This window comes from Sphaerodactylus townsendi, linkage group LG01 (assembly GCF_021028975.2).
Source record: "Sphaerodactylus townsendi isolate TG3544 linkage group LG01, MPM_Stown_v2.3, whole genome shotgun sequence".
In the NCBI taxonomy this organism is placed as follows: domain Eukaryota; kingdom Metazoa; phylum Chordata; class Lepidosauria; order Squamata; family Sphaerodactylidae; genus Sphaerodactylus; species Sphaerodactylus townsendi.
Window position 1 is genome coordinate 11,581,494 of NC_059425.1, and position 19,289 is coordinate 11,600,782.

A 19,289-nucleotide genomic window follows, 5' to 3' on the forward strand; every position below is an offset into this window, starting at 1 on the left:
CTTGTGGTGGGCATCAAAAATGCAGGGTTCGTTTTTGGGTATTTTTAGTGGTTTTCCGTTTTTGGCCTGCAGGGGACGCAGTTTTTAGGCTAGCAGCACCAAAATTTCAGGGTATCTTGGTGAGACCTAGCTGATGATACCACCCAGGTTTGGTGAGCTTTGGTTCAGAGAGTCCAAAGTTATGGACTCCCAAAGGAGGTGCCCCAATTCCCCATTGTTTCCAATGGGAGCTAATAGGAGATGGGGCTACAGTTTCGAGGGTCCATAACGTTGGGGCCCCTGAACCAAACTGCACCAAACCTGGAGGGTATCACTAGGGAAGTCTCCTGATGAGATCCTGAAAGTTTTGAGACTGTGCCTTCAGAAATGTGCCCCCCCCCCCCGCCTGCAACCCCCATTGAAAGGAATGCAGAAAACTCACTGCAGAACAAAGATTCTTGGGCAAATTTCTGGGATGCTCCTGCAGGGGGTACATTTTTGGACCTATCGGCACCAAAGTTTCATGGTATCATCTGGAGACTGCCCTGATGATGCCCCCTCCCCCCAGGTTTGGTGCAGTTTGGTTCAGGGGGGCCAAAGTTATGGACCCTCAAAAGGGGTGCCCCCATTCCCCATTCTTTCCAATGGGAACTAAGGAGATGGGGACTACACTTTTGAGGGTCCATAACTTTGTCCCCCTGAACCAAACTGCACCAAACTTGGGGGATAGCATAAGGACAGTCTCCTGATGATACACTGAAATTTTGGTGCTGATATGTCTAAAAATGCACCCCCTGCAGGCACCAATGACCTGTTGCAAAAAAAATTTGGTCGTGGTGGGGTGGCTGCCCATGGGGGGGGGGGGCATCCAACTCAGGTTTTGCCCAGGGCTCCAGTTTGCTTTGTTTCACCCCTGCACCTAAGTCTTAAAGCCCAAAAGCTGTTTGACCAGAAAAAGACACCAACGAAATGAATGAAATAAAAACAAATGACACTTAATAGCAGCAGCTACATATTTACAAACCTATATTGTCAAAGTTAAAACGCAAATCTGCTAAGCAAGTCATTAAAATGACAACAGCGGAGCAAAAACAAAAATGTCTTATTGAGATGAGGATCCAAGCATTTCTGATCGCATGGGGAAAGAAGAAATGCTCAGTAGCTTCAACCGCAGATTTATGACAAATGCAGAATCCTGAAGTCATTTCTTGTCCTTGAAATCGTCCATATAAAACTACAAATGGAAGGGAATACATTCTAGCACCAAATAGTATATAGTATACTATATGCAATTCTCCTCTCCCCCTGTTTATTGTTATAACAGCCCATCCAAGTAGGCTGAGTCACCTGAGCCCAAGGTCACCTGACTTTCTTGAAGATTTGAGGACAGTAAAGGGTTTTAAGCAATCTGGCCTCTCCTTTCCCTCTTTCCCTTTTCCCTTCTTCCCTGTTGTCTGTCCTCTTTCTCGGCTCCATTCTTTCCTTTCCCTTCTGCATGCATGAGTGATAGACCTCGGGATGGGGATGGTGGTATTTTATTGGAGGGAATATATGGGGCCAGGGATTATATTGTATTACTGTTTTAACACTGTTTTACTGCAAGCCGACCTGAGCCCTTTGAGGAGGAGGAGGAGGAGGAGGAGGAGGAGGAGAAGAAGAAGAAGAAGAAGAAGAAGAAGAAGAAGAAGAAGAAGAAGAAGAAGAAGAAGAAGAAGAAGAAGAAGAAGAAGAAGAAGAAGAAGAAGAAGAAGAAGAGGAGGAGGAGGAGGAGGAGGAGGAGGAGGAGGAGGAGGAGGAGGAGGAGGAGGAGGAGGAGGAGTTTGGATTTATATCCCCCCTTTCTCTCCTGCAGGAGACTCAAAGGGGCTTACAACCTCCTTGCCCTTCCCCCCTCACAACAAACACCCTGTGAGGTAGGTGGGGCTGAGAGAGCTCCGAGAAGCTGTGACTAGCCCAAGGTCACCCAGCTGGCGTGTGTGGGAGTGTACAGGCTAATCTGAATTCCCAGAGAAGCCTCCACAGCTCAGGTGGCAGAGCTGGGAATCAAACCCAGTTCCTCCAGATTAGATACACGAGCTCTTAACCTCCTACGCCACTGCTGCTCCCCCAAAATTGAACAAAGCAAATCAATCAAATCAAGAGTGAGCGTTTGGATCTGGATCCCCAGTGCTCTACCCGCTGCAACCTGCTAGGGTATATGATCTTTTAACATATACAACATTGTCGTAGCACTTTGCAGAGCAACACCAAAGATAGCTCCCTGCCCTGAAGAGCTTACATTTGAAATCTAGGTAGGGGAAGGAGACATCAGGGGAAGGGAAGCACAGAGGGTAACTCCAGAAGTAACTATACAGTCTTCAATTAGGCTACAGACTAAGCCAAAAGAATTTTAAGGTCTCAAAAGGGGTGAGAGAGAGAGAAAGTGGCCCATTCCGCACAAGTCACTGGAAACGGTTTGAAAACGTTTGCAAAATGTTTTCAGCCCCCCCCCCCTTTGTTCCCACTCGCCCCCTTGAAACTGTTCCTGGTCGCCATGTTGTGAAGATTGATCCATTTTTAAAAATATATATATTCCATGGATCTAGTGGTGCAAAGTTTCAAAGCATCATGCTGCAATTCTCTAGGGGTCGTGTCTTCGTAGCTTCAAAGACATGACCCCCCCCTCCCCAAAATAAAAAAGACAGAAAAGCAATGCAAGGGCCCACGCAGGCTCATGAAATGGTGCCAACAAGGAAGTCCAGGAATGCCTTAAAGATATCGCAAAGCGAGTGAAAATGTTTTCAAAATATTTCCAGAACCGAACCTTGTGGAACTCCATGGAGCACACATTTTATTTCCTGCCTCAAAACGTTTTCTTTGGGTTGTGCAGAATGGACCCCAGTGCATCATGTTATTATCCTAGGGGAGAATTTCAATCATAAGCGGGAAACAGCGAGCTGGTCAAAATGTAGGAGACCTCAGACATCATGGTGGTTGAACTGAAGAGACCAGAAAGGCTCTATCATAGAATCATAGGCCGCTTCCGCACGGCCACGCTGGGGGTCGGGTCGGCGTACATGACGCCGACCCAAACCCCCCCCCCCCGGGGACCATTCACATGAACGGTCCCGGAAACTACTGGGAAGATGGCGCCGCGCTGCGCAGTCGCCCAATCGACACCTTTCCTGCAACTGTCCAGCGCGTCGCCGAGGCCAGGGGACACGCCCCCCTGCCCTGCGTGATCGTCACAGGGAAGGTAGGTCGATTGGGAAAGGGGGGAGGGATGGCGCCTTCCAGCCACTGCCATTCGCACGGCAGCGGTTGGAAGCCGCTGTTTCCAAAAAACCTCGCTCGGAGAGCGAGGTTGGGAAACAGCGGCTTCGTGCCGCTGGGGAGGAGCCAGGGCGGCGTGGCTGCAAAGCAGCTGCGCCCCCCTTGCGAATAGCTCCCTGGGGATGGCGTTTTTGCCGTCCCCAGGGCGCTGTATTTGGCCCGTGTGGAAAGGGCCATAGAGTTGGAAGGGGCCATGTGGCCCAGCTAAGCCGACCCCCAGCCCATACCCTAGTCCGACACCTAAACCACTATACCACACTAGCACCCAAAGCTTATACCCTCCTAAATCTTGTTGGTCTCAGAGGTCTTGAACCTAGCTCTTTTACTGCAGACCAGCCTGGCAACCCGCAGAGCAACCTTCTGAAACTATTTTCAAGAGGAAGTTTCTGGGCTTCCTGAATGTGACAGGAGAACATGAATCAGGGCTCCTTTGTTTGACCCTCTAAGCTCCTCACACCCATGGCCATGAGTAATTACCCAGGTTTGCAGGTTAAGCTTTCCGAATCTCCCTCTCAATACAAACCTCCTTAGATGATTCAATCAAAAATATCCCCAATCCCTGTCAACAGGTGTGCGCTGTTCTTCACACCCATTTGTCTCTGAAATTGGACCCATCTCCTCTCTAGCTCCTAGATTCAACTCCAGTAACGCTTTGGAGAACAATAAGATTTTGGGTGTATCTGTTTCTGAGCATCAAAGTCCCACCTGGCAACAGGAGAACTTTGGCTCGCCAAATCTTGTTGGTCTCTAAGGTGCTATCTGTTTGTCTGTAGAGCAACATGGCTGCCTTCCAAGACTATTTCTAGATGCTATTACTTCCCCCAGTACTTTTCTTTGCTTCTCCCTGACAACGGAAAGCTTGAACTGTCCCATGATAGCCTGACCTCTGAAGCCTGATTTCAGCAGGGTCAGCCTTGCGAGCCAGCGTGATATAGCAGTTAAGAGCAGGGGGACTCTAATCTGGAGAACCAGGTTTGATTCCCCACACCTTCCCATGAGCGGCAGACTCCAATCAGGTGAACCGGATTTCTTTCCCCATTCTCACCCATAAAGCCTGCTGGGCCTAATCCCAGTTCTCTCAGAACTCGCTCGGCCCCACCTGCCTCACAAGATGCCTGTTGTGGGGAAAACAAAACTGCAAGGATTGTCATGCCCTTATATAAAGCCGTGGTGCGACCGCACTTGGAGTACTGTGTTCAGTTCTGGTCGCCACATCTCAAAAAGGATATCGAAGAGAGAGAAAAAGTGCAGAGAAGGGCAACGAGGATGATTGAGGGACTGGAGCACCTTCCTTATGAGGAGAGGTTGCAGTGTTTGGGACTCTTTAGTTTGGAGAGGAGACGTCTGAGGGGGGAGATGATTGAAGTCTATAAAATTATGCATGGGGTAGAAAATGTTGACAGAGAGAAATTTTTCTCTCTTTCTCACAATACTAGAACCAGGGGGCATCCGTTGAAAATGCTGCGGGGAAGAATTAGGACTAATAAAAGGAAACACTTCTTCACGCAACGTGTGATTGGTGTTTGGAATGTGCTGCCACAGGAGGTGGTGATGGCCACTAACCTGGATGGCTTTAAAAGGGGCTTGGACAGATTTATGGAGGAGAAGTCGATTTATGGCTACCAATCTTGATCCTCTTTGATGTGAGATTGCAAATGCCTTAGCAGACCAGGGGCTCAGGAGCAGCAGCAGCAGCAGCAGAGGCCATTGCTTTCACCTCCTGCATGTGAGCTCCCAAAGCCACCTGGTGGGCCACTGCGAGTAGCAGAGAGCTGGACTAGATGGACTCTGGTCTGATCCAGCTGGCTTGTTCTTATGTTCTTATGTTCTTAAAAGAAGGGAAGGAGTTTGTAAACTGCTTTGAGATTCCTTACAGGAGAGAAAGACGAAGTATAAATCAAAACTCTTCTTTGTCTTGGTTAGTAGTTGGATGGGAGACCACCAAGGAATCTAGGGTGGCTATGCAGACAATGGCAGCCAACCCTAGTCGTCTCTTGCCTTGAAAACTCTATAGGACCCCTACACATGAAACCTGCTGGATGACCTTGAGCCAGTTCCAGTTCTCTCAGAACTCGCTCAGCCCCACCTGCCTCACAAGTTGCCCGTTGTGGGGAGAGGAAGGGAAGGCGTTTGTAAGTCACTTTGAGTCTCTTTACAGTTGAGAAAAGTGGGGTATAAATCCAAACTCTTATTCTTATGTGGAACACTGTGTTGGATGCTGCCAGTCAGAAGCTGATTGACAGCTAATTGGGGGATCAGCTGGGAACCAAGTTCTTATCTGCCCTGCACCCTTCAATAAAATAGTTGCAAATGGAAGCTCTTCCTTCCCCAGTGAGCTGAGGAGGGAGAGAAGCTGTGTTTTCAGATTTGTATCACAAAACGGGGGGCGGAGGGGGGAAGAATTCACTTCTCCCCCTGTTTAAACTGGATGGGAACAGAAGCAATGTCTGTGGAGCCGTTCAAGCGGGAATGCTAGGCCCAAACAGCATCAGAGAGTTCTAAATTAGGCTGTCCATGATGAGGAGACGCTAATGGGGGGGGGGGGGCAGCCCCCATCAGCAAGCTATGCCATTAAAAGGAGGTAGAGAGCCACTGTGAGTGAAAACAGCCAAGACTCCAACATCCATGTGCTCAAAATCGATGGTCAAGAAATGGATGAGGCAATGAGACAGCCCACAGCCGAGGACAGGCAGTCCTGAGGCGGCAACTGCTAGTGAAACCCAGGGAAGGATGGGAGAACAAGACAGGTTCTTATATAATATATTTTTTATTTACTTATAACAGCACATAGGAAAGCAAAGGTGGGATCCAGCAGGTTCTCACAGGTTCCCGAGAGTAGGTTGCTAATTGTTTGTGTGTGCCGAGAGGGGGTTACTAATTGGTGATTTTGCCACGTGATTTTTGCCTTAGTTACACCCCTCCTCTCAGCAGTAGCGCGCAGAACTTGAAGCAGTCTAGCAGGAGGTGCACCGGCGTGCGTGGCAGCCTGTGCCTGCGTGCATTCATTTCCCACCCAAGGACCGGTGCAGCAGCTGCATCCTTGCCACAGCCCCGCCCAGGAATGCCCCGCCCCCAGAATGCCCGGCCACGCCCCCGTCATGCCCCGCCCAGCCCCATTGGCGCTACGCCACAGTTTGAATCCCACCACCATGGGAACCTGTTACTAAAATTTTTGGATCCCACCACTGTAGGAAAGTAAGAAATTATTTAAAACATAAAAACATATGTAATGTTTTCACTGAACAAAAGAATTTATTTTATTGCCGTTAGTTTATGTAAAACAAAGTTATTTGCAGATTTACCTATTGATGTATTCAAGTAATTCCTGGTTTTAATTGTAATCCCCTTTGGTTTTGTTATTGTTGTTGTTGTTGTTGTTGTGTGTGTGTGTGTTTTTTATTTATTTATTTATTTATTATATTTATATGTATATACCGCCCTCCCCCGAAGGGCACAGGGCGGTGAACATGAATATACGAATAGAGCACAAAATAAAATCAATAAATCTCAAATCATTAAATAAATCATAATAAAATGGCTCTATAGTCTTTGAATCATTAAAACCCCATTAAAAGCAGCGTATTAGTATCAAATACAATAAATAATACAACAAGAGGCGACCTACTAACTAATCCCCTAAAAGAGGGGGGGGACGTCAGGATCCACAGATGTTAACAGGGGGGGGCCATCAGCGGCCAGCCTCCCCAAAGGCCCGGCGGAGCAGCTCGGTCTTGCAGGCCCTGCGGAACTCGTTGAGATCCCGCAGGGCCCGCACAGCTGGAGGGAGAGCGTTCCACCAGGCGGGGGCCAGAGCTGTAAAGGCTCTGGCCCGGGTAGAGGCTAGCCGCATCATGGAGGGGCCAGGGATCACCAGCAAATTGGCCTCTGCAGAGTGCAGAGGCCGATTCGGGACATATGGGGCAAGACGGTCCCGCAGGTACGGAGGTCCCAGGCCGCGCAAAGCCTTAGTGGATGAAATGTGAATAGCAGAATTCTAGGTGGAATAAATAATATGGAAGGTGTACCCGCATGTGTGTGTGGGCAACCAGTAAAACCGCCCTGTGTCAGAAAGGGGAAGGGTGGCATGGACAGACAGACAGACAGACATGTACAGTCAATTCAATTGCCACCAGGACTCTTCCACCTCATTCCCCAATCCAGTTTTCAGGTAATAATTATACCTAAGGGAGAGAAAAAGTGTGCTTCCCACATCTACTCCCTGAAGTGGTACAGTCTGTTCAGCTGCTACCATGGCTTTCCCACCTTATTACTAATTTCCTTTTGCTACCTAGGCTCCCGTAGGCTCGGTGAAATGTTGTTAGTAAGCAGAAAAGAGGGAGTTTTCTGGGATTAAATCCCCAGTGCCAAGATTAATCTAAAGAAAACAGTGACATGATGAACCATCCAGTCTCCAGTGACTCTCCCTCTGCGTGATTGGTTTTTGTAAACTAGGCACGGCTAAGAATAACAGAATTTCAGAAATAGCATTTGGGTAGAAATGCTGCTGTCATGCCCTGTAGGACCAGCTCGACAAATCTAGGGCAGATTTCTTTATTTTAACCCAAGGTGAAATCAAACCAGATTTGCTGAGTAAAAAAGGTGAATTAAGGTTTGGCTAGGACTGAATCAGAGGTTGACAGACAGGGGGAGTGGTTACCAAGCACCTATAGCACCTATATAAAGAGGAGAAACTGCTGTTATGCTCCTCAATCTGTTCGTCGGCATTACACGCTCTTGATACTGCACAGGTCACTTCAGAGAGAGCAAACATCCCTGTCACCTGGACGAGATTGTACGGAGAGCAGACTTTTTGGGAAACTTCAGGTGGGTAACCATGTCGGTCAGCAGTTTAAAAAGCTAGATTGGAGTTTAGTAAGTACCTTGGGGACTGAGAATATTTTCAGGGCATGAACTTCCACAAGTCAAAGAGAACCAGCGTGGTGTAGTGGTTAAGAGCAAGTGCACTCTAATCTGGAGAACCGGATTTGATGCCCTGCTCTGCCACTTGAGCCGTGGAGGCTTATCTGGGGAACCAGATTAGCTTGTGTGCACTCCAACGCATGCCAGCTGGGTGACCTTGGGCTAGTCACAGTTCTTTGGAGCTCTCTCATCCTCACCCACCTCACAGGGTGTTTGTTGTGGGGGGAGGGGAAGAGTCCTTTTGACTCTCCTTACAGGAGAGAAAGTGGGGATCCAAACTCTTCTTCTTCATTTCTAACAAGGGGAGTTTTGATTCTCAAAAGCTCATGCCCTGAAAATCTTATTCGTACTAAGAGGGCTCAGATCTAGCTTTTTGAAAAGTTTCTTGATTGTTTGTTTTAAGCATAGGAATACAGTCTTCAAGCAGTGGCTGGACAAATAGTTGTCCCTGATGCTTTAGGCCAGTGATGGCGAACCTTTTCGAGACCGAGTGCCCAAACTGCAACCCAAAACCCACTTATTTATCGCAAAGTGCCGACACGGCAATTTAACCTGAATACTGAGGCTTTAGTTTAGAAAAAACGGTTGGCTCCAAGGCTTGCGTTACTTGGGAGTAAGCTTGGTGGTAGTCGGTGGCTTTGCTTTGAAGCAACTGCAACTCTTCCAATGGGTGAATCACGACCCTAGGAGGGTTTACTCAGAAGCAAACCCCATTGCCAGCAACCCAGCTTACTCCCAGGTAAAGGATCACACTTTAGTTCTCGCATGAAAATCAGTGGGGTTTAACAGTGCTTAACAGGGTTACCTACACTGCTTCCCTAAAACTAGGTCTTAAGTTTAATGCTAACAATTGAGTCCAGCCTAGAAGTGGGGGGAGGGACTCTATTTTCATGTGCCCACCGAGAGGGCTCTGAGTGCCACCTCTGGCACCCGTGCCATAGGTTCGCCACCACTGCTTTAGGCTGATCCTGCATAGCCCCTTCCAACCCTAGAATTCTCTTAAGGTGGGATGTTAAAATTAACAGCTGCACGGATGTGACTTTCACTCCAGCTTAGTAATAATGGAAAATAACTGGGCTCTTCTCTGCAGGCTTTAAAAACATAATGGAAGGCTTGCATCTTCCCATAAAAGCCCACTGGGTAATAAATATTTGCTTAATTGGCCATGTGAGGGAGCATCAGACCCCTTTGCAGAACTTTTTTCCCCCATCAGTGATTCACCTGGTGCCAGTGGTGGGATCCAAAAATTTTAGTAACAGGTTCCCTCGCCAGCTCTCCCTCAGCAAAGGGGGCAGAGGCGTACCTAGGCAAACCTGAGCCCTGGTCAAAACCTGAGTTGGATGCCCCCCCCCCATGGGCAGCCACCCCACCATGACCCCAAAACATTTTTTTGCACCAGGTCATTTCTAAATCATCATCACATTATAGAAAATGCCCCAACTCACAAAACTGAACACAGCACACAGGTTCTTTGATAGAGACTGGTGAGATAAAAGGTACGAAAGGCTGAGAATCAATGAATTGCAGTACCTGGAAGGGATTAACCCAGTTCAGGGAGTGACATTATTAGTCGCAATTGCTATATGGAACCTTCACGTTCAAAGGCAGGATGCCTCTCAGGGAGGCGAGGGCGTGGAGATGGAAAAACGGACCCAACTATTAACGCCCTCTCGGCACACACAAATAATTAGTAACCCCCTCTCGGGAACTGGTGAGAACCTGCTGGATCCCACCTCTGCCTGGTGCCAAATATGTTGAGCTTTTAATGTTGGACAGAAATATTTTTCATTGTGCTGGGTCTTTTGTTACGCCCATATGAGCCGTCCCGTGCACTGAGGTCAAGGGGGGAGGCCCTCCTGGTGATCCCTTCTACTGCCGAGGTGCAGTGGGAGGGGGCACGTGGGAGGGCTTTTTCTGTGGTCGGTCCCAAGCTGTGGAACAGCAGAAATTTGCCAGGGGCTGACACCTTTCTCTTTACCCAGGCCTTCAACGTGTGACCCCCCCAGGTCTCCAGCATCGATGCCAGCCGAAGGGCGGGGGGGAAAGAGGAAGGGGGATTTTTAATGATGTTCTTATTGACTGTTTTTAAGCGATGTTTTTATGGTGTTTTTTAATGTTTAACATTTTTATGTTTTCAGGACAGTAATGTTTTAACCGGGCTTTTAACCCCATTATGTAAGCTGCCCTGGGACTTTGATATAAATGGAATGAATAAACACATTTTATACTTGTTTCAATTCTGCAGCGGTCTGTGGGTTTTTTTAGTTGTTTACTTAGGAGATTTCTACTCTGATAAAGATAAATAAATGACACTTGCTCGATCTACTTTTATGCCGATTTTGAGGTTTGATCTGTTTATTTGATCCATGTTATCCTTCGTTTTTTATTATTATTTTAATGGCAATTTACATTTGTATTTATACATATTTTTATCATTGGCAATAGGTGGGCTGCAAGGACTACAATAATTATATGCCTAATAAAGGTTGTTGTTGTTGTTGACTACGGCCCTTTCCCCACTCACCTGTGTCCGAGGGTTGCTGCGAGCAATTCCCGGCGCGCCCAATTCCTGGCGCGCGCCCCGGCTTCCCCATGACCTCGCGCTCTGCGCGGGGTCGTCAAAAGGCGCCATTTCAAAAGGCGCCAGGCATTGCGTGCGCCCAGGGGGTGCGAGAGAGGCAGCATCGGCTGCGTTCTCGCCACCCCTGAAGTGGGGAGTGCAGCTGTACCCCGCGCTATTGAGGAGAGTAGCGTGGGGCTTAAGGTAAGTGGGGAAAGGGCCTACAATAAGCAAATCACAATCACTTCAATAATCAAACTGCAATAATAAAAAAGTGTAAAACAGAAATATTGGGAACATATACAGTGAACACTCGGTTTTCGTTGACTTAGTTCTCATCGGTTTCGGTATTCATCGATTTTCTTCCATGAACATTTTATCTCGGTCGGCTCAGATTTTGTCAGCGTGCTCACATGACCTCACTGCTAATTTCCTGCTCAGTGTGGCATGCGATTATCACCCCGCGCATTCCATTGTGGCGAAAAAGGAAGCAATAAGGGAGGCTAATGTAAGTGATACAGTACAGCGTTTGGTGTAATGTGTTTATTTTGCAGTTTTTCAGTTTGAAATTGTAAACGCACGTAACCCTTTCCTTTTAGCTCCGTCATGGGACCAAAGAAAGTTTCCAGAGTCCGCAGCCCTTCGAAGAAGAAGACCAGGATCCCGATCGAGTTGAAGAAGGAAATTATTCAAAAATACGAGAGCGGCACTAAGGTTGCTGAAATCAGCCGCATGTACGACATGCCGCAGTCCACAATAAGCACCATTAAGAAAAATAAGGAAGCAATTAAAAAGGCCAATGTAGCGAAAGGAGTGGATATGCTAGCAAAACCGAGATCGCAAACAACTGAAGATGTCGAACAGTCATTATTAAATTGGATAAATCAAGAGCAATTAGATGGTGATTCTATTTCGGAGGCCATCATACGTCAAAAGGCCAGACAACTGTATGCCGATCTTATTGAGAAAATGCCTGGGACGAGTGCTAGTGGACTTAGTGATTTTAAGGCCGACAGAGACTGGTACAAAAAATTCAAGATGCGCATTGGCAAACACAGCAAAGATGTGAGTTCTAGGCACAGCAAAGATGTGAGTTCAGACAAGTCTGGGGCCGAAAAATTTGTGTCCGAATTCAAAGATCACGTAGAGGGTGAAGGATTCATCCCCCAACAAGTCTTCAACTGTGATGAAACAGGCCTCTTTTGGAAGAAAATGCCAAAGACAACATTCATTACACAGGAGGAAACGGCACTGCCAGGACACAAGCCTATGAAAGATAGGCTAACTCTTTTGTTGTGTGGTAATGCTAGTGGTGATTGTAAAGTGAAGCCCTTACTGGTGTACCATTCAGAAACTCCTAGAGTGTTTAGCAGAAACAACGTGATTAAAAGTAGATTGTGTGTGATGTGGAGGGCAAACAAGACAGCACGGGTCACCGGGCCAATTTTCATTGAGTGGATGAATGAGGTGTTTGGCCCGAGTGTGAAAAAATACCTCCAGGATAATCGGTTGCCCCTTAAGTGCCTCCTGGTAATGGACAGTGCTCCCGCACATCCTCCAGGTTTGGAAGACACGTTGTTGGAGGAGTTCCGCTTTATCACAGTGAAGTTCTTGCCCCCTCATACCACACCACTCATCCAGCCCATGGACCAGAATGTCATTTCAAATTTCAAGAAACTGTACACAAAAGCACTGTTTCAAAGGTGCTTTGAGGAGACGTTAGATACGGAATTGTCCTTAAGAGAGTTCTGGAAAGATCATTTCAACATTTTCGCCGGCCTTAGCCTCATAGATAAGGCTTGGCAGGGAGTGTCATCCAGGACGCTGAACTCTGCCTGGAAAAAATTATGGCCAGGATGTGTGCATGAAAGAGATTTAGAAGGGTTTGAGCCTTCTCCTGATGACCCTACACATGTGGTGAGGTCAATCGTTGATTTGGGGAAGTCCATGGGTTTGGAGGTGAGTGGTGAGGATGTGGAAGAATTGGTGGATGGCCACAGTGAGGAACTCACCACTGAAGAGCTGCCAGTCCTTCACCTAGAACTGCAACGGATGGCAGATGAAGAAGTTGCTTCAGATGAGGAGGAAGAGATAAGGGAGAATGTGCCTTCTTCAGAGCTTAAGGGCATTTTCTCCATGTGGAGAAAGGTGCAGGGGTTTGTGGAGAAAAATCACCCAGACAAAGCTGTTGCAGGCCGTGTCTGCAACTCGTTTAATGATAATGTCTTGTCCCATTTTAGGCAAATCTTAAAGAGGCGGCAGAAACAGACCTCTTTGGACAGCTTTCTGGTGCGACATGGGTCCACTGACTCTGAAGCTGGTCCTAGTGCCAGAAGACCAAGAAGGGAAGCTACCCCAGATAGTGCCTTGATACCGAAGGTCCCCATGGAGGGGGATTCCCCTTCCAAACAATAATATCTGCCCCTCTCTCTCCCCTCCTCGCCATGTTAAAAGTTTCATATTCATTTTTATATTACTGTACTGTATTTTCTTACTGTTTTTAGTATTAAACACTACATTTATTCTCTATAAAATGTGTTTTTGGTATATATTTCAGAGTGTCTAGAACGAATTAATTGGATTTACATTGGAGTGGGTCTTTCCCCACTCTCTTTGATCCCCCCTATGTCGTGCGCTGCTCTCAACGCGTGGCATCCCAGGCGTCCCCGCGACCCCACACTCTGCACGGGATCATCAAAAGGTGCCTGGGATGCCGCGCACTGAGGGGGCGCAACAGCGGCAGCATTGGGCGGCTGTGCTGTCGCTGCCCCTGACATGGGGAGTGCCGGGGGACCCCGCGCTACTCTCCTCAATTAGCGCGGGGCTTAAGGTAAGTGGGGAAAGGCCCATTGATTCATATGGAAATAATCGCCTCGGGTTTTGTCGGTTTCAGATTTCGCCGATCGTTTTCGGATGGATTCCCGACGAAAACCAAGGTTTCGCTGAATGTGATTCTTTCATAAAGTACCTAAAATTCCGGAACAAGGCAATGTGTCTTTGAGATCCATGGATAGGATTGTCTAGAATATACCTGGAACCCCCCAGGTCACTTTGCAGGGGGGTGGGGAGAGGGAGCAGGAGGGGGGAACGACGTCAACACAGAGAAATGTGGATAACACAGAAGTGATGTCACTGATATCCTAGGATTTTCCCAAACTCAGCAAAAATCCTAGAGAATCAGTCAGATCTCTGCTGGTTTAAGCCACAAGTGACATCAAAGAGATTTCCCCACACACACATATACCCCCGCTGTTTTTACGAGGGCAGAAGGCAGCAGCAGAAAATTGACTACCGTAGCAGTGGCGTAGGAGGTTAAGAGCTCGTGTATCTAATCTGGAGGAACCGGGTTTCATTCCCAGCTCTGCCGCCTGAGCTGTGGAGGCTTCTCTGGGGAATTCAGATTAGCCTGTGCACTCCCACACACGCCAGCTGGGTGACCTTGGGCTAGTCACAGCTTCTCGGATCTCTCTCAGCCCCACCCACCTCACAGGGTGTTTGTTGTGAGGGGGGAAGGGCAAGGAGATTGTCAGCCCCTTTGAGTCTCCTGCAGGAGAGAAAGGGGGGATATAAATCCAAACTCTTCTTCTTCTTCTTCTTCTTCTTCTTCTTCTTCTTCTTCTTCTTCTTCTTCTTCTTCTTCTTCTTCTTCTTCTTCTTCTAAAGTTGGCAACCCTGCATGTTCATAGTGAAAATTTGAGTAAAAAGCACACAACGTGCTTTATTTTGCCCAGTTTATGCCACATTGTTTCCTGTTGTTCTTAATTCTCAACCAACTGATCCATCGGTTTCATTTCCTCCCACCCTTCCTCTAATTTTGCATTATTTTCCCGACCTTGGTTTTACGCTCACAACAAACTGAGAAACCGGCTGGAGAAAAATTTGAAGTGTCTCTAGGAATCGCCAGAAACTCTATGGTAAACCATAGAGTTTCTAGTGGTTCCTAGAGATACCTTTGTCACTTCCTGTAAAGAACCTCTGGTAAGTATACACTGACACTTTTTTTTGGTCCTGTGATAATATGTGTCTCCCCTGTCCACAATAACAGTCCAATCAGTTGCCAGTCACTGAAAGAATAGAAAATATAGAGAGAGGTCCTGAGTTCCAGGACTGTAGAGAACAGTCCCCTAAGAGAATGCAGACTTTCCTGTTAATCAAAATGCACATTTTTAACAAGCTAGAACAGTGGTTCTCGAACTGGGGGTCGCAACCCCTCTGGGGGTTCGAACGACCCTTTCACAGGGGTCGCCTAAGACTCTCTGCATCAGTGTTCTCCATCTGTAAAATGGATAAATGTCAGGGTTGGGGGTCACCAAAACATGAGGAACTGTATTAAAAGGGTCGCGGCACTTCGGAAGGTTGAGAAGCACCGAGCTAGAAGAAAAGACAATAAACATTAAATGCCTGTCCTTGAATTCTAGAACCCCGTGAACTTGTGGAGAGATGCCTCAGCTCCTCCAGAACATCTGTAGCATCATCGGTGCCTTTGAAAAGTATGCGCAGAAGGACGGCGACTGTGCTTCACTCAGCAAAGCTGAACTGAAGCAGCTCATCCAACAAGAGTTTGCCGACGTCATCGTGGTGAGTGTGTGGTGGACCACTCCAGGGGGAGATTCCTAGAGAGTTGGTGGTGGGACCTGGGGAGAGGGGAAGGTTGAGGAAGGAAGGGCATCAGCAGGGGAAGTGATGCAATAAACTCCCCCCCCCCAATCCAGAACAGCCGTTTCCTGCAGGGGAACTTATCTCTGTAGTCAGGAGATGGGCTGTAGTTCCTGGAGGATCCCCAGGTCCCACCTAGAGGCTGGCAAGCCTAACATGATGTGATCATAGGAATCCTGCAAGCCCCAGTATGATGATGAAGAAGAAGAGTCTGGATTTATACCCTGCTTTTCCCTCCCGTTAGGAGTCCCAAAGTGGCTCGCAAGGTTAAGGCTGCTAGATCCAGGTTGGGAAACTACTGGAGGTTTGGGAATGGAGCCTGGGGAGTTCAGAGACCACAGAGGAGTTCAGTATCATAGACGCCACCCTCCAAACCATCCATTTTCTCCTATTGAACTGATCTCTGTATTCTAGAGATTAGCTGTAATTCCAGGGAAACTCCAGGTCCCACCTGGGGGCAGGTATTCCTCTTTTGATTGTAAAAGTTCCCATCGTTGCAAATTTGATTAGTCATGTGTTATACGAAGGGAGTTTCGACTCTTGGACACTTACACCCTTGGAAATCCTGAGATGTTAATAAACTAATAAACTCTTGGTTGGGTTTAAGGCAGAGGCGTATCTAGGGGAAACATAGCCCAGTGCAAAATCTGAGTTTTAAATGCACACACACCCCTTATGGGCAGTTGCTCTCTCCCAACACAACCAAACAACATTTTTGCACGAGGTCTTGACGTCAGTGTATGGACCCGGGGGGGGGGGGGGAAGAAGAAGAAGAAGAGTTTGGATTTATATCCCCCCTTTCTCTCCTGCAGAAGGGGCTTACAATCTCCTTGCCCTTCCGCCCTCACAACAAACACCCTGTGAGGTAGGTGGGGCTGAGAGAGCTCCGAGAAGCTGTGACTAGCCCAAGGTCATCCAGCTGGCGTGTGTGGGAGTGCACAGGCTAATCTGAATTCCCCAGATAAGCCTCCACAGCTCAGGCAGCAGAGGAGGGAATCAAACCCGGTTCCTCCAGATTAGATACACGAGCTCTTAACCTCTTAACCTCCTACACGAGCACTTAACCTCTTAACCTCCTACGCCACTGCTGCTGTGTGCGTGATTTTCAGGGGCCCCCACATGACTAAATGGCCGCAGCGCAGGGACATTTGACCCCATATGCCCTCCTGGACAGTACGCCACTGGTTTGAGGTTAGTGCTTCTCAAAACGAAACCTTCCCGAGGGTTCCTTACAAGACCAAACAGCCCCGTATAGACTTGTCAGACCTACACAGATCAGTAACAGACCTGGCATATTTCTTGCAGAACCCGTACGATCCTCAGACGATTGAGTCGGTGCTGCAGCTGCTGGATACAGACGGTGACGGGAAAGTAGACTTCGAAGAGTTCACCGTTCTTGTGTTCAAAGTGGCAAGAGCCTGTCATAAGAAAACGCAGGAGTGCCAGCCCCCATCAGAAGGTCAGTGCGAGAAACAAGAAGGCTCTCAGCAGAAGCCACGAGAGGAGCCAACCCCGGGCACAAACTCAACCTGTCAACCTACCCAGGAGCCTCAGGCACCAAGGGAAGCTTCAGGTTGCCATCCAACAGGAGAGTCTCAGAAGCCATCCCAAGAACAAAGGCAGGAGCCCCCCAAATCAGGGGGACAGACTTCCCAACCCCCCAAACAAAAGCAGGACCCGGCCCCCCAAAAGCCCCAGGAGCCTTCGGTGACCATCTCAAGTCAGAACAAGGTCCAACATCGAATAGAAAGGCGGGATCCAGCTCAGGGAGCTCAGACCGTCCAGCAGGATCGCACCCAGGTGTCTCAAAACATCAGGGATTCCGGCCACGAGAGCACACAGAAGCCCACAATATCTAATCAAGGCCCGACCCAGAAACCTGGGCCATCAGAACAGAGAGCAACCCAACAGGCATCCCAGCCACATCAGAAAGAAGGGCAGGGCCCCGTTTGCCAAGGAGACATTCAGCCCCCAAAGCAGCCCGCCTGCCAACCTGCCCATCCGGGACAGCAAAGGCCAAGTCAGCGAGAGACTCCGAGATCCCAAAGAGGGCAACAGGAAACGACCTGTACAAAACCACAAGGGTCACAGGTGAGAGATCAGAGTCCAAGTTCTAAGCAAGCACGGGAGACTCAAAACCCAGAGCGGACACGAGGTTGCCAATCTCAGAAGCCACAAACAGGAGTCCCAGACCAGGTCTCAAGTCGCCAGGAAGAGGAACATCTGAAAATAAGGAAGTCTCAAGAGGAAGAATGTCAGCCTCGAGAATCAAACCCGACTCCAACAAGTCCTCCGGAACAAGGAAGTCAACTTCCACAGCAGACCACATTTGGTCGTCAGGAATGTGGATATTGGACCTCAGAACAGCAACTTCGTCCAAAGGAGCTTGGGCCTCAAAATCCGGACCAGAACCCAATGCGCTGTCCAAAACAAGAATGTGAGGTTCCTCAGCAGACCACCTCGACTTGTGGGGAAGGTGGATCTTTGACATCCAGACAGCAACCTGGTCAACAGGAGAGTAGGCCTCAAAATCCAGACCACACCCAAGTGCGCCATCCAAAACAAGTTCCACCACAGACCCCTTCCGGCCATCGGGAATGTGGCTCATCCGTAGAACAGCGCCACCAACAGCAAAAACCAGAGAAGCCCCTAGTTTGCTATTATGAGCGTGAGCCTCTGAGCCCAGAAGAGACCTCTTCCTCTCAAGAACGGTGCATGGCTCAGGCAAGCGACGGCAGCCGAAGGTGCGAGCCAGAAGGAGTCACCCAGGATCCAAAAGATTCTTCTGCCAGACAGCCCTCGACAGCATCGTGGCCCGCCTCTCACCAGAAACGACTACAGTTCCCTTCTCCATGGTCGCCAAAGCAGTAAAACACCCCAAAGGTGTCTAAAAGGCAGCTGTAGAGCAGACTTCATGTAGGATGGCAAGCTACAATATCTGCTTAGAAGGTTGTGGGTATGATGGTGGGTCTCAAGATACTTTGGACTGGTGTGGGGGCCAGAAGGTAGTATTACAGTTTGCAGTACGTTGGTGGTGGTTGAAATTCAATTCCTTAAGAGTAAGAGTAAGAGTAAGAGTAAGAGTAAGGTTAAGGTAGGGAAATAATGTTCACCGTCACATTTCCTGCATGCAGGACTAGGGTCACCAGGTGGTCACTGAGGGGCGGGAACTCTGATCACAACCTTCATTGCCCACATTTTGAGATGTAAGTGATGTGTGTGGAAGATAAGCTAAAAATCAAAGTAAACTGTTGAAACCTTGATAGGATGACACATAGGCCCCTTCCGCACGTGCAAAATAATGCATTTTCAAACCACTTTCACAACTGTTTGCAAGTGGATTTTGCCATTCCGCACAGCTTCAAAGAGCACTGAAAGCAGTTTGAAAGTGCATTATTCTGCATGTGCGGAATGAGCCATCGCTTGTAAGAAATGTGACCAGCAATTAATGATAAATCATTATATATTAATGTTTTCTCTGGATAAGTGCATCTGATTATCAGTATTTGCTTGTGACTTGACAAAATATTATCTGTATAAATATGTTAGCTCTCCAGTGTTCAGAATGGCATGTTAGAAAAGATCTATTTATTTTTTTCTTTCTGTTTTGTCTTATTATCTTATTGCTCCTTTTTACATTTTGTCATCATTGGAGCCTAGAAATGCTACCACCAGCATTGGGAGAGCCAGCCCTGTGTCGTTCAGTGTGATCTGCAAAAACAAAGCCACATAACAGGACAGAGGTTGGAGCCAGAAGGCTGATTGACAGCCCCCGGAAATGTGTCCGTTGCATAGACCAGTTTATATAGATGTTTCAATAAAAGAGCATTCAAAGGAACAACGTCTTGGCATCCTTTTGTGT

General features: G+C 48.0%; 1 protein-coding gene across 2 annotated transcripts; it reads left to right on the top strand.

The window, feature by feature from the left end:
* Positions 1-7,975: 7,975 nt before the first annotated feature.
* On the top strand, positions 7,976-18,692 carry LOC125440866 (tigger transposable element-derived protein 1-like). 2 transcript variants are annotated; one of them, XM_048510933.1, is made up of 3 exons: positions 7,976-8,115; positions 11,371-11,559; positions 11,599-13,300. In XM_048510933.1, exons 2-3 carry the CDS (start codon positions 11,378-11,380, stop codon positions 13,184-13,186), a joined length of 1,770 nt encoding a protein of 589 aa, XP_048366890.1. In that variant the 5' UTR covers positions 7,976-8,115; positions 11,371-11,377; the 3' UTR covers positions 13,187-13,300. The 2 variants fall into 2 exon arrangements, with proteins under 2 accessions (XP_048366890.1, XP_048366898.1); XM_048510941.1 differs by lacking the exons at positions 11,371-11,559; positions 11,599-13,300 and adding exons at positions 15,190-15,355; positions 16,733-18,692 and having other exon boundaries at positions 8,005-8,115.
* Positions 18,693-19,289: the final 597 nt, after the last annotated feature.